This window comes from Vulpes lagopus, chromosome 18, assembly GCF_018345385.1.
Source record: "Vulpes lagopus strain Blue_001 chromosome 18, ASM1834538v1, whole genome shotgun sequence".
Classification (NCBI taxonomy): domain Eukaryota; kingdom Metazoa; phylum Chordata; class Mammalia; order Carnivora; family Canidae; genus Vulpes; species Vulpes lagopus.
Window position 1 is genome coordinate 10,520,526 of NC_054841.1, and position 15,203 is coordinate 10,535,728.

General features: G+C 57.2%; 1 protein-coding gene across 3 annotated transcripts in view; it reads right to left on the bottom strand.

Annotated features, from left to right (window-relative positions):
• Positions 1–15,203, bottom strand: part of BCAS4 (breast carcinoma amplified sequence 4) — a 56,538-nt gene that overhangs the window by 12,756 nt on the left and 28,579 nt on the right. For 2 of the 3 annotated variants that reach the window (XM_041733414.1, XM_041733413.1), the window contains exons 4-5: positions 14,791–14,925; positions 986–1,051 (exon numbers count right to left, since the gene is read on the bottom strand). In XM_041733414.1, the coding sequence (XP_041589348.1) occupies positions 986–1,051; positions 14,791–14,925 (201 nt within the window). The remainder of the gene's footprint in view (positions 1–985; positions 1,052–14,790; positions 14,926–15,203) is intronic. The other variant, XM_041733412.1, reaches the window with a different exon arrangement.

The window sequence follows — 15,203 nt, forward strand, 5'->3', positions numbered from 1 at the left end:
AGTGACAAGGGATGATTTTCAAGGTCTGGAAAATAACATCTGAGAGTGAGAGAAAGAAAGAGAGCAGGAGATGGGGAGAGCAGGGGTTACCAGGGACGGGGACAGAGACACAGACCACGGGAGGGAGAGCCAGAAGGTGGAGAGATGCACACACATGAGAGAGAGAGAGCTGTGGAACCAAGATGGGAGGCTCAGAAAAAGTAGAAGCTGATGGAAGGGAGGAGGGAGGTGGGGGAAATGGGGAGAGGGCGATGATGTGAGAAGTAAGATGGAAGAGGAGAGGGAAGCATGGGGACCAGGGAGGAAAGTGAGGCACACCAGAGAGGTGGTGGTGGGGGCAGGCTGGGGACGTGGCCCGGGGGGAGGAGATGGTGGTGGGAGCGCACCAGCCAGTCTGTGCACCCAGGACCTCTCCAGCCCCCAACCTGGTCACTGCACCAGAAGCAGCAAGGAAACCCCCTCTGGCCACCCCAGCACCCCAGCCCCAATCCTCTGTCAAAGAAATAATAGTCCCAAAGGACAGATGCCAGTCTTTGCGGGAGGGACTCCATCTCACCCTAGGGGCAACACTTTGCTCCTTTCCCATGTTGCTTAGGACTTCTGGAAACCCTGGTCTAAACCCTGCACCACAGAGCCCAGCCAGTGGCCTCTCAGGGGTCCAGGCCTCTGGCTGCACAGACAGAAAAGGGAGGAAAGGAGAAATCCTGAGCACACTCCCTCTCTCACACCCACCCCAGACACCCAGCCCCGAGGCACCCCTACCCCACCTACAGGGACCTCATCTGCCTGTTTGTCTGTCTAGGCTGGCCATATCCCTGTGCCTGGTGCACTTGGATGCTTCATCAGTTGGTGCTCGGGCATCCACCTGGACCCCCTCTGCCCCCCCTGCATGATCTCATTTGGCCTCAGGGCTAAAGCCACTCGCTCCATGCTGGACACCTCCAGCCCTGAGCCCCCACACTCGTACCTTCGAGGGGGGCCCTACCTGCAAACGCATCCACACGAACTCTTGAGTCACATGGCAACTTGGATGAATCTCCAGGGAACGATGCTGAGCGAGAAAAGCCAATCCTGAAAGGTTACATGGTGTAGGATTCCATTTATAGAACATTTTTGAAATAGCAAAATTTTAGAAACGGAGGGCAGATTAGTGGCTGTCGGGGATGGAGCAGGGGTGAAGGTGGTCACAAAAGGACAGCGTGAGATCCCTACAATGTTGGAAACGTTCTGACCAGAGAGCCAGAGATGGAAACCTAAAGGATGTAAAAATGTACAGAACCAATAATACAACTGTAGAGAAGCTGAAGCCCTCGCCGACGAGTGCAAGTAAAACTGGGAGACCTAGGGATCCCTGGGTGGCACAGCGGTTTGGCGCCTGCCTTTGGCCCAGGGCGCGATCCTGGAGACCCGGGATCGAATCCCACGTCAGGCTCCCGGTGCATGGAGCCTGCTTCTCCCTCTGCCTATGTCTCTGCCTCTCTCTCTCTCTCTCTGTATGACTATCATAAATAAATAATTAAAAAAAAAATTTAAAACTGGGAGACCTAAGACCGGTGTCAGTACCTGGCCAGGATACTGTACTACAGTTTTGCAAAATGTTACCTACCACTGGGGAAAAATGGGCAAAGCACACAGGGCTTTGTGTTATTTCTTGACTGCGTGTGAGTCTATAATGGTCTCAATAAGGAAGTTCAATTAAACGCCCTGCCTCCCACACGCACAAAGAAGAGGCGCTGTCTCCCCAGTCCCAGCTGGTCCACCCTGGTCCAGGCCAACAGCAGCATCTCTCCCTGGACCATCCCAGCGGCTCAGACCTCGGGCACGCAGGCCGGATGCAGGCCCGTCTCAAACCCTCTGGAGCGGAGTCCCAGCACCCGGCCCACATCTGCTCCCTCCGCTCCCTCCACCTTCACCTCCGGCTCCCGCAGGCTGCCCGCCCAGGTCTCCGGACTCCCTCGGCTGCCCAAGACGCCTGCACACTCCCCTCCCCGGCTCCGTCACTGCACCTGCTCCTCTGGCCTCACCGCCTCAGGGAGGCCTTCCCTGACCACCTCCTGCCCTCAGACACACATCTCCATCCCCTGGGACACTAGACTGTGGGCTGCCGGTGGGGGGGTGGGGGGGGGCAGGGATAGAGTCTGTTCTTCCCGGGTTCAGAGGATCCGAAAGACCGAACAGCTCATTCAGGTGGGTGGCTGAGTATTTGCTGAATGAACGAATGAAGAAATGAATGTACGAATGAACAGAAGAACAGAGGGGAGGTCCGTGGAGATCTGGCATCAAAGGAGTTAAGTGGGGGATCCCTGGATGGCTTCAGCGGTTTAGTGCCACCTTCGACCCAGGGTGTGGTCCCGGAGGGATCGAGTCCTGCATTGGGCTCCCTGCATGGAGCCTGCTTCTCCCTCTGCTTGTCTCTGCCTCTGTGTGTGTGTGTCTCATGAATAAATAAATAAAATATTTTTAAAAAAGGAGTTAAGTCTGGCCCAGGGCCTGGGGCAGGAGCGGTGAAGGGCTGGGGTCCTGGAGCAGCCGAGGAGGACTTACAGGGGAATGTGGGGGAGGAAGAGACCAGTGCCTGCCTCAGCACAGAGGGGGATGGGCAGGGCTGGCTGCAGGAGCAGAAGCCCAAGGTACAAGGGAGAGAAGCCCAGGAGGATGCGCTGCAGGCGGGCCACGCTGCACCCCAACACACACCCCAACACACTCTCGAGAAAACCAGTAACAGGGTTTGGGCGGAGGCTGAGCTCACTTTCTGGGGCCTCCTGGGGATTTAGGGGCCAGTCTAAGGGGCTTCCTACCATCTGTCCACTTCCTCCAAAGTGGTTCATGCTCCTTGGGGAACGAGTGTGCAAGTGGAGGTTGGGGCAGGGGGAGGGCATCACAGAGGGCCTTGGATTTGCCCTGTGACACGCTCTCCGAAGCCCCCGTGAAGGTGCCAGCGCTGAGAGCAGGCCCCTTCATCCAGCCCAGGAAACTGTCCACCCACGCCCACATCCCTTGGACGGCAGTGGGCCCCCTGCCCAGCTGTGTGATCTTGGCCAAGTTACTTGACGTCTCTGTGCCTCAGTTTTCTCACCTGGTAACAGGGCCAATACTCGTGTCCACTTCACCGGGTGTTATGCCCCATATAACTGCAAAGCGCTTAGAAAGCAGTAAGTGCCCAATGGTTGCCGAAATAATTTCATCATTATGGCCCCCCGAATTCATAGTCTTTTTAAATACCGTCAGCAGCTTAGAAAGAGCCCAAGCGAACAATTTCATAACATTGCATTTTTAGTATTAAATGCATTCAGTTTCAAAACATGAACATTTAAACTAAATCACAGTTGCGGGAGCCAATTCTAGTACAGTGTAAAAGTGACTTTTAATAACAAGGGGCCTCAAAAATTCTAAGTGTGAGGACATCTCCCAGCCACCAAAAGGCATGGTTCATTTATCAACCAAGGCAGCTGGCTCATAGTATATACTCAATAAATGCCTGCTGGCCAGTGACAGGTGACAGGAGGCCACTACCAGGCACCAGGACGCTGGCAGCCAGCCCCAAGAGCAGCCAGCGGCCTCCCATTTCTCTCAAACCAATGACCGATGCCATCTGAGCCACTCCTGCCCACCCTCTCTGCCCCCCACACTCCTTAGGGTATCGCAAGGGCTCTGGAGCCAGGTCTAAGCCAGCTAAGAGGTGCCAGGCACAGGAGGGGAGGAGGTGGTGCCCAGGCCGCAGCGCCCAGGTTCCCACCCCAGGTCCCGGTGGGCGCCTCCCCACCAGGCCTGGAAACAGCCCCTCCCTGCTCCTCACTAAAGCCAGCATCACCCCCTTCCGACTGAGTTTCCCAGGTTAATTATTAGGACTGTCCAAGTAACGGGAACTTTGGCCTAGACTTTAGGTCTGGCAGCAAGACCAGGTGCGATGGTATCAGCCGCAACAGGCACCTGGATGAATTTACTGCTTAATGAGACGTGGTTTATTTTCTCAGAAGAAAGCTGACCATGATCAGAGCCAAGTTCAAGCGCTTCCCCGGCTCCTGAGGCATCAAAGGGATCACACTCCCTCCAGACGCCCCAAGCTCAGCAGTGGGGCATCGGGCAAGCATCCATGCCAGGGAAGGGCTCACCTGCACGCACGCACGTCCCTCAGAACCTGGGGAGCTGAGGGCGGCGGCCCACCCTCGCCCAGGAGCACCGTGCCACCCCACACCCAGCCAGGCCTTCCCTCTCCTGTGGCAGCCACTCCCCTGACCTCTCAGTCCTCCTCCGCCACGGGTGGCAGTCGGAGGCATGTAGTGCCCCTCAGATTTATCCGCTCATAGCACCTGCCCTGGAGCTTTACCTTCTGGGGAGACCTTGAGCTGGGACAGGGACCTGGTTTCATCATTCTGTCATCCTCTGGAGCTTGGGTCACAGCTGTCACTCACTACTAATGGCTTCCAGGTACCCTGTGTCACTGCAGGACTCCCTCTTACCCTATGTCCCCAAGGACGCCAGGGTTCTGAGAGGGGCAGCAGGCATCGCGCAGCCCAGTCCATGGATGCAGAACCAGATTCAGTCCTGGTGGCCCTTTCACTCCCCCGTCTTTCTGCCTGAGGAGGGAAGGGTGACAGGGAGTGGGGGGCAAGGGGCACAGTGAGGCTTTGTGTTGTGCGTGTGCCCAAGAAGAGAGACATGGAGAGAGGCAGAGACGAGCAGATGAATGACTCAGCGACGGGGATCCAGATGGACATGGAACCTGACAGGGGCTGACATCTCCACGTGGTGGCCAGAAAGGGCCCCAGTGTGTCCAATGTGGTGGGGACTCAGGGGGGACCTCGGCTGTCCCTGGTGCCTGTCCCCCAAGGACCCAGCCTCACCTGGGACATGTCCTCGGGCCAGGCCAGTGCCAAGGAGCCTGCTCTGAGCCGCCACCTCGGCCAGGTTGGCCCTGGGGGGAAGTGGCTCGGGGAAGAGGGGGCTGCTCCATTCAATCCCAGTGGCGGGATGGGTGGCAGCTTAGCACAAGCTTGTGGGGTGCCGAAGGGACCCCTGAGTCGCTCAAAAAAGGAGGTTTCTGCAAAACAGATCCCAGCAGGGCAGCCCGGGTGGCTCAGTGGTTTGGCACCTGCCTTCAGCCCAGGGTGTGATCCTGGAGTCCGGGGATCAAGTCCCATGTCGGGCTCCCTGCTCCTCCCTCTGCCTCTCTCTCTCTCTCTCTTTCTCTCAAGAATAAATAAATAAAATCTTAAAAACAAAACAAAACAAAACAGATCCCAGCAGCCCACGCTCGCAGAGCAGCAGCCAGGCGCTGGCCCGTGCTGAGGGCCCCACACACAAGTCCTGATTCCCCGAGGCTCGGTGCAACGCCGCAGGTGCTCTGGAGCCAGACGGCTGGGGGCATCGGGCCCTTCTCTACCCTCCTCCGGCTGACTGCAGCCGAGCGGCTCCACCTCTCCCTGCCTCAGTTGCTCTTCTATAAAATGGGCCAGTGATGGCTGCCCACCTCCCTACAGCAAGCAGGAACTGAGGCCCGAGTTCAGTCCAGAGCACCTAGCACAGTGTCTGCCACGCAAGAGTCGTCACCTGGCTCCTCTCCTAGTGATTTAGGAGCCTCAGCACCCAAACAGTGCTCACGTCACAGCAGGTGCCCGATAGAAATCTGCCAAGTAAAGAGGGAATCCTGCACGCTGAAACCCTCAACCCGATTCCACGAGGTTTGAGCACTGCTCCCCCATCTCACAGAGGGGAAAGGTGAGACCCTGTTCCAAGACCCTGTTTCTGCCAAAGCACAAACCCAGGGCTCTTGGGCTCTAAAACCCATGCTTTCATTTTTAAACTCATTTTGGGGGGTGCCTGGGTGGCTCAGTCAGTGAAGCAACTGCCTTCAACTCAAGTCATGATCCCAGGGTCCAGGGATGGAGCCCTGCATTGGGCTCCCTGCTCAGTGGGGAGTCTGCTTCTCCTTCTCTCTGCCCCTCCCCACCACTCATGCTCTCTCTCTCTCTAATAAATAAAAAAAATCTTAAAAAAAAAAAACTCCTTATTTTGGAAATTTTCCATATTTACAGGAAACACAAGAAAGCAAAGACGGGGTGATGATTTTGAGCCCTACATACTATCATCTGGTTCTGAGAACTGTCATTCATCTGAGCCAGAGATTCTGAACTCAGGGCAATTTTGCTTCCAGGGACTTTTACAATTTCTGAACTTTTATGATGGTCATAAATGGAGGCATCTGTTGGGCAGAGACAAGTGCCACTGCTAAGATCGTATGAGCTGTGGGACAGCCCCACAGCAGAGAAGGACCTGGCCCCAAATGTCAGTAGTGCCGAGGCTGTGAAACCCTGGTCTGAACCCATGCTCTCAACTACCCCCCTCCAAGTACCCAGGAGTTTGGTCTACACTCTTGGGGCGAGGGGTGCATTAACACATGGGAACCAGGAGGGCAGAAGCTCTCTATGAAGGGTGACCTTGAGGGGGACACTCCCACTCCTCAGTAAACAGGCATTGATGCCACAGCAGGCCTGGCTCCAGGAGGCCTGGGAGCCAAGAGGTCCCCTGAGATTTCTTTGAGCCTCATTAGTTTTCATAATCAATCGATTTCACATAAAAATCTGTATTCCCAACCTCTCTTTAAAAAAAAGAAGAAGAAGAAGAAGGCAGCCAAGGTCAGGCCACTCAGAGCCTTAGTTCCTGGCTGGAGTTGAGGGCCCCGGCCTCTCACTGGGCAGTCTCTGCCCACCCCCTGTGCCACACTTAGGGCCACCTGACCCCAGGGTCTGAATTTCGACCTCTGAAGCATGAAAATCATGGGGCTCCGGGACCAATTCCTGGTTAGGTCAAAATGTTTTAACTGTCCTGAGCCTCAGTTTCCTCATCTGTAAAGCGGAAATGGTAACAGCCCCTATGTAACAGGTGGGCAAGAGGATGAACCCAGCCAGGGCAGGTAAAGTGCTGGCTTCCGCTGGCCCAGAGAGCTCTGGCTTTTCACTACTAAGTCAAAGATAGGACAGTCCCTATCCTTGAGGAACTCTCAGTCTGGGGGAACAACAGGTGAAAATACAGAGGACACCCCAAGCTGCTAGGACACCAGGGGAATGGACAGGAAATGGGGAGCCCCAAGGAACGCTGCCTGGGGGTACACAGGTAGCTTCCCAGAGGCGGTAACATTCGACTTGGCCTTGGAATAAACATCACCAGGCAGGGTGCAGGGAGGGTATTGTAGAGGACGCACTGTGTGCCACCTGCCAGGGAGCAGTTGAATGCTCCCACTTAGGCTTCATCGAACAGCCCCTCACAAAATAGAAACCCCCCTTGTTGAGAGGAACCTTCTACTCAGTCACCCTCAAAATCTCAACAGGAATGCAATGCTTAAAAAAAAAAATCTTGTTTGCAAACCAGCCTGCCAGGAGCCCTCTGTCCCTCCCTGGCACACATGCCACCAAATATCTGGAGTCACACAGATCCATGAACGTGTGAGCCTGTAGCTCACCGAGGCCCGGTTTGGTGGGGTGGGGGTGGGGGGCTGGGGACCAAGCGCCACTCAGCCCTCCATTGTTGCGTTAATATTTGCCATCTGCTCATGTTGCATTTCCACCGCAAGGGATGATGGGGCAGAAGGAGAAGAAGAGGCCAGTTCAGGGCCGGGGAGAAGGAGCCTTGGAGTCTCCTCTGCCTTTTTTGTGTTGGTGCCTGGCTCGGCCTCCACTGCCAGATAAAGCCCCAGCCAAGCCATGCCTCCTTCCGGGAGTCACCCCTCCAGGGGGACTGGGCCGAGGGAGGGGGAGGGGGAGGCGCCCCAGCCAGCCAGAGCCTCCCCCCTCCTCCCTCCCTCCCTCTGCTGGGCTGGGTGGGGAGGGAGCTGGGGGTGCACAGAGCAGGGAGCGGGGAGGGAGGAGACACCGAGCCTGGCACTGCTGACTCCTACAGGCCAGCCCGGGCAGGGCTGCTCCGCCCACAGCCTCCATTACCTCTAGGAAAGCCCCAGAGGCTGCCGGGCTGCAGGGGAGAGGGGCAGGCGGGGACACTCTTCCCAGCTCTGCTCTGCCTGGAGACGGCCTCCAGAGAAATCGGGGGAGGCCCTCAAGGGCCATGGGAGCCTGGAGAGCATCCACTGATTAATATTTACTGAACACCTACTATGTGCTCCACCCACATGCATGGGAAACTCAAAGGCCCACAGGCAGGGACCCAGCAGGGGTGACTTGGGCCAGAGGGTGGTGCGGCTGGGATGCTGCTTGGGAGCCCAGACCTCGTCTTTTTCAAGAGAAAACAAGTACAGATTCTTATGTGAAATGTGGTTTTTGAATGCTGGCAACTCATTCAAACTGAACACACACACACACACACACACACACACACACACACACACCAAGCTGGGCCAAAGAACGTGCGTTGGTAGGGGCAGATTTGACCTAAGGCTCTTCAGTGTACAGCCACAACCACTGAGGCTGGGGTCCTGGTCACAGAGGGGGGACAGATCCACTGAACAAGGAACAAGGTCAAAGCTGGATCAAATCCTGGCTTTGCCACTTACGCTCCACGACCTGAGCAAGTGTACAGACCCCCCTGAACCTCAGGTTCCTGCTGCATGAACAGGAGTAACAACGGCTCCCTCTGGGGTTGTCAGGGAAGCCGAGACAGGGCGCGGAGAGCCCTTCACAGGTGCGCTCAGTACAGCTCTAGTAGTTGGAGCAAGTAGATGCTCACTGAAACCGCCGGCCGTGAGTCACGCTGCTACTCAAGATTGGAGGCCCCGGCTGCGGCTCTTCACTCTTCCCTGGTTCCAAAAGCCTCTAGGAGGTGCGGGCCCTCAGCCTGAAATCCAGAGCCGGGGAGCATGCTGGACACAACCCGCAGGTGCCACATGCTGGACACAACCCGCAGGTGCCACAGCTCTCTCCCAGGGGACTTACCATTTAGAAAAATTAGTTGCTGACTTTTAGACATCAGAGGGTTCGCGTAAGACCCTCGTCGTCCAGCTTTCTCTCCAACACGGGAAAATCCGGCCATCCTTGGCCACTTCATTCCAGCGAGGATGCCGGTGAGCCGCTGGACAACCTCTGCGCTTTAGAGGAGGCGTGGGCGCTGCGATCTGCCCCAGTTCCCACTACTCCTTACTGTGTCGCAGCCCGCGACCCCCTCACGCACGCTGCCGGGTGGCCCCGTGGGCTGTTCTAGGGTGAGGAGGTGGGCCAGGCAGGCCAGGCCAGGCTGCAGGCCGCCCGGGCAGCCTCTGGCTCCGTGTGGGTGTCGGGACTTGGTCCCAAGTGGTTTCGCTATTAGCCAAAGAGATTTCCTTGGAAAGCATCACACTCTTATCCACCAGAAAATTAATCAAAATGACACCTCCTGAACAAGATGTTTTGGCTCGACAGAAAACAAAACAAACAAATTAGGGAGGCTGCTCGGCGCCTCGGGGCACAAGCGCAGAGAGGAGGGCCCCGTGTGGTCTGCAGGACAGCAGGGGTGGCCACCGGCCGTGACTGGGCCTGGGCCAAGGGGACACGCAACAACACTTGACATGGGCTTCCCTGCCCTTCCGGGGCCTGTGTCCCCGTGTCTTTAGTTCCACGCCCCCTTCCAGTTCCACACATGCCTAGAAAGATCTCCAGGTGTGAGGGGCCCTCTGTGCTGACCTGGGCTGAGGGCCGCCTGTTTAGGCGGGGTCTCTGGAACCCAGACACTCGTCCGGGAGACCTGGATCCCCCACCTGGAGCCTCTGCTCTTTCTTCCAACTGCACAGAGGCCCCAAGGCTCGGGGAGGTAAGGACCCCGGCGAGCTCAGGGCACAGCATGTGACGTTTCTAGGCTGAGGACACCCACTCCTCAGCCTGCACTCGGGAGCTCAGAGAACTCACCCCACTCAGTTCTCACACGACATTGCTCAGGTCTCAACATGACGCTGCCGACCCCGCACGCCAGCCCCGGCTCAGGGTAGAGAAGGAGGCTTGGCGGTTCCCTAAGTGAACCAGACTTAGCATGTCGCCCCCACTGCTATGAACCCTTCCGTGGCTCCCCACGGCCCTCAGAATAGTGTTAAGCTCCTCTGGGTGACCCGAGACCCTGCCTAATCTGGCCCTGACCTCACGTCCCCCAACCCTCCCCTTTGTTCACCCAGCCAACCACACTGTCCTTCATGCCACTGCTCTGCACCGCGAACTGTCCCACCTGAGCCTTTCTTTGTGTTCAGAGTCCCCTCTGCCAGGAGCACCCTTCTCCATGGTCCCCTTTTGAAACGACTCGGTGCTGAATTTTCTTAGGATTTGGTCACTGCCTGTATTCTCACACTAGACACAAGCTTTCCGGGGGAAGAGATCACAGCTCTCTCCCAAGGCAAGGGAGGACAAGTTAAGAAAATGGGTTCAGGGATCCCTGGGTGGCGCAGCGGTTTGGCACCTGCCTTTGGCCCAGGGCGCGATTCTGGAGACCCAGGATCGAATCCCACATCGGGCCCCTGGTGCATGGAGCCTGCTTCTCCCTCTGCCTATGTCTCTGCCTCTCTCTCTCTCTGTGACTATCGTAAAATAAAAAATAAATAAAAATTTAAAAAAAAAGATTTTAAGAAAATGGGTTCATATCCTGATGCCCAGCTATGTAACCTTGGGCAAGTAACTTAACCTCTCTGGGCCTTAGTTTGCTCACTTGTGCAATGGGGATAAAAGTAGCACCCCCACACACCTTCTGGGGGGTCGACAAGCTGAGAATGGTGCGTGCCACCGCAGGGCTGGCTCTGGGTTAGGGTGGCCACGATACCTGCGTACCACTGAGCAGTCACAGTCTGTCCTGGGTGGCTCCGTTATTTCCAGACAAAGCTGGCTTTTCGGATTGGCCGATGCTCAGAATTAGAACCATCCTTCTGAGAGTTCTGGAGCTTTTCTCTTCCTTTCTATTCCCACTGCTTTGGTGAGGCCTTTGTCACTTTGCATCAAACACCAAACTAGCTTCCCAGCAAGCAGAGCTTTCCTGGTCGAGCCTCTGTCAGTGAGGCAGCAGTGGAGCGGTCTGACGCTCACAGAGGCTGACTTGTCCGCAGACACGCAGCCAAACAGGCCAGAGATGGGGCCTAGCGACAGTGAGAGAGAAGTACCATGCTTATAAGGGCTACATGTCAAAAATCTTGGAATGTTGTAAGCATCACCACAAAAGTACAACGAGAAACTTTCATGAACAGCATGAAGATGCAGACTGTTGTGACCATAAAAACATGTGGGTCAGCATCCAAATCCTAGCGCGGACTGTGTACGTTTCTGAACCTGGGGCACAGAAGGGCCGGGGTGCCAGGCTAGCCTGCATCGTCTGCAGACCCATGGCCTGCTTCTCCGGCAGCTCGGTCAGAGGTGAAAGGCCTGGGTTTCCGGGGAGCTGTGATGAGGTGGTATCCTCAGGCTGGCACACCCAGGGCCCCTCAGGCCAGCCCAGGCCACAGCCAGCACCAAGTCACATGAGCAGGGGTCGGTCTAGGTCCCTGGTGCTGGGCGCGGGGACGATTCCTGGCCCTGTTCCTGGTGTGCCAGGAGACCCCGGCCCTGCTGCCCTAACCCTCCTTGGGCCTCCCACTACATCTACAAAGAAGGAAGGAGGGAGGAGGAGCAGTGTGGGAAGGAGGGAAGGGAGTGCTGGCCAAGCTAATAAAAACAAGAACCAATTTTCTCTCTGTGCCCCTCTGCCCTTCCCAAGAACTCCTGTTCCAGCTCATAGAATAGCAGGAAGGGTAAAAAACATACCCCAAAAAGCCCCTGCCCAGCTGCAGGGGTTAAAGCAGAGTGCCCACCCTCCTTGGCCCCATGAGCAGGTCCCCAGCCCTCCTCTGACACCAGAGGGGTCATGGGGGGCAGTGATGGATGGTGGGCTTGCAGGGGAGTGCTACGGCTCACCCTACAGGGACGGGACCCCTGCCAGCATTCCCATGGGGCCAAGTGGGACCCGAAAGCCCCTGCCACACCCTTCACTCCACGGGGCTCTCGGGGACCCTTGGAGGGAATCTGAAGAGGGTGAGGAAGGGCAGGAGATGGAATTTGGGGCCGTGAAGGGTGCTTTCACACTGTGCGGGGAGGAAGGCCTGGTGTGGACTTACTGAGGGGAACCGGCTTGAGCCAGTGTGGAATCCTGGCTTTGGGAGAATCCATTCTGGCGCTCTATGAGAAACCTCATCGCCCAGACGGTGGTCCCAGTAGAGAAGGGGGCACAGGGAGGGCGCAGGGCCAAGCTGTACAGATTACCCGCCCTGGACCCAGGCCTCGCTCGCAGATCTGAAACCCGGCTTCACTACTTTTTGGGTGGATAAGCAATTCTGGTGCCTCAGTTTCCTCCTCTGTAAAATAGGGACAATGACTGGAACTACCTCACAGGGTGGGATGTCTGCTGCCTGCAGAGTCAGGGCCCCAACACAAGCTGTGGTAACCATTATTTTAGAAGGGTTTACCCTGCTCTCATTCTGGGTGCAGGTGCAGCCCTGAAAGTCCTTGGGTCCGTGCACACACACGTGCACACACACACACACCCATGCGCGCATGCACACACTGCATCACCTGCCCCAGACAAAGCCCTTCCAGGGCCAAGATTAACATGCAGGGTTGCTGAATGACTCACCACCCCTGGCTGGAATGTACTTCCTGGAACAAGTCAGCACAGGTAGGCCTGGGGAGCCCCCCTCCTCCAGTCTGGTAGAGATGAGAGGCTGCAGGTCCCAGCATGCCCAGCCACACCCATGCGGGATCCTGCTGCAGGAGTGGGCAGGGGAACCCCAGTTTCAGAGGCCTGCAGGCCTGAGTTCTAACCCCAGCACTGAGCTCAGATACGGGACTCTCCGTCTCTAAGCCTTGGCCCCCGCCTCTACATGAGGACGCTAGTGCCAACCTCATGGGGACGACTGCAGATCACAGAAAAAGTCTGGAAGGTGCTACGGCCAAGGGCCCAGCAGGCCTCACTATGAGGATACTTGCTGGAGGCCATGGGCAGCCAAGGTCCTCTTGATTCCCGGCCCCTCATGTGTTTCTAAGCCATCAGTGGGCAGAGCACTGCGTGACTGGGCGGGTCCCCGCTTACCAAAGAACAGTCACCATAGCTCAAGGGAGAGAAGGACAGAGAAGCAGCTCTGCCTCCATCATCATTGGAAGGCGGAAAGACTGCATTTGTCTGGAGATGGGGCAATCCCAGAGAGCTTCTGCAAGGAGGTGGCATTAGCTTGGGCTCTGAAGGATCAACAGGAGTTTCGAGACCATGAGACCTGTGAGGCCACTGTCTAGCTGTTACTGGCCTTGGGCAAGCTACTCACCTGGAGGCGGGCAAGTGAACAGCACATGCCTCGGGCAGCTTTCGGACAAGACTGGGCAATGGGGTCCTGGCAGGGACTGGTCAGCGAAGCCCGGTCAGGCATCCCAAGTCACGTTGTTTAAATAACACTGCCTGGCCACACAGAACGAGTGCACCAGCTCCGTGCTGTCATGGGCTGCAAGACCACAACCCCGAAGCCTTCCAAACTTCCACTCTATCAAATCGGAATCCTGTTGATGCCCAGTGCACATGACGGATGGGAAAGGCAAATGAACCAGCACGCACAGAATGCCTGGTGCGGTGCCTGGAACACGGTCAACGAAGTGGAGCTGTGCGGACAGGCAGAGGGATGGAGGAGTGGAGGGGGGACCCCAGGAACAGTGAGAGACCCCCTGAGGGGCAGGACAGGGCAGCTGGCTGAGGCGTGAAGGGGAAGGCCCTGGACAGGTCAACCTGGGCCCAATCCAGCCTTGTCACATCAGGCTGTGTGGCCCCCGACAAATCCCTTCAACTACCCAGAGCCTCAGTCTCCCCATCTGTAAAATGGGGGTGATGGTAAAGCTCCTCTCTCCAAAGACTAGTGTGAGAATAAGGTGCCAGAGGAGCCAGCAGACCTCTTGCTTCGAAAAGACGGGACAGAAACTATTGCTACGATGACGGAGGGCCACCTGGGGTGGGGTTTCTCAGGCGCAGCACTACTGACACGCGGAGCTAGATCTGTCTGTCGTGGGGGGCTGTCCTGTGCATTCACAGCACCCCCGGTTTCTACCCACTAGATGCCAGCAGCCCCCCTCATGTCCAGCTCACAACCAGGGTGTCTCCAGACACTGCCCAGCGTCCCCTGGGCCAGGGGAGCACAGAAGAGACGCTGCAAACACAGAGGCGTCTTCCACACCGAAGGTCTCCACTGCAGAACTAGCCCAGCCTCAGTCTTTCCATTAATAAAAGGGATACAAGGATCCTTTCTCTTGGGTGGCAGGGCAGATCCCAGGGAAGCAGAGATGCGGAGTGAAGATACGAAGGGCTACGTGCAGGCTGGCCCTCCGTCCCTGGCCCTCCACTGTCCCTGGCCTTCCACTGTCCTTGGCCCTTCACCGTCCCCGGCCCTCCGCTGTCCCTGGCCCTCCACCGTCCCCACCCCTCTGGAGGTCGACTCGTGCCTCCAGAAGGATGACCCACATTGAGTTCTGAATGTCATCCTGAGCCTGTCCTTAGGTGTACAAGGACAGGACAGGAGGGCAGGGGCTGTCCCTGCTCACTACTGTAACCCCAGAGGGACCACAGGGCCCAGCATACAGCAGGCGCTCAATAAATGGTGGATGAATAAGCAAGTGGTCACAGCACTGAAGCTCAAAGCTCAGGGCAAGAAGAGGCGCCTGAGGGAGGGACCGAGCCCCTCCAGCCACCTGGGCCAGCACTCCCTCGGCGCGCCAGCCAGACACCATTTCCTGTCTGTGGAAGTGAGACGTGCCCTTTGAACTCTCACATCCTGAGTCCCTCTCCCCACGCTGGGGTCTGGGAGGAGGCGGGAGGTGGGGAGATACTCACGTTCCCAAAGGAGGGAAGGCCCGTGGAGCCCAGCCATCTCCGTAGAGCCCGCGAGAAGGCCCCGTGGTCCCGCTCGGCCTGAAGCACTTGGGCCTCTAGGAGGGAGACGTGGTGCCCAACCATCTTGACGAAGGCCTGGCGGGGAGAAGGGAGAGCCGGGAGGGCCGGGGATGCCACACCTGCCACGGACTGCAGCCCGGTCCACCCACACCGCCCCAGCCTGCGGACGTCACCCAGGGCCTGCTCGGTGGGGACACCCTCACGTACCCTGACCTACCCTGGCCGTAAGGGTAATGGCCTCCCTACTGTGTCCTCTCACCTTCTCCCCATGGAGACCCCAGCTTTAGCCTCTATTTTACAGAGGAGGGAAACTGAGGCTCAGGCTGGGTGGCCTGACCAAAGTCATGCAGCTG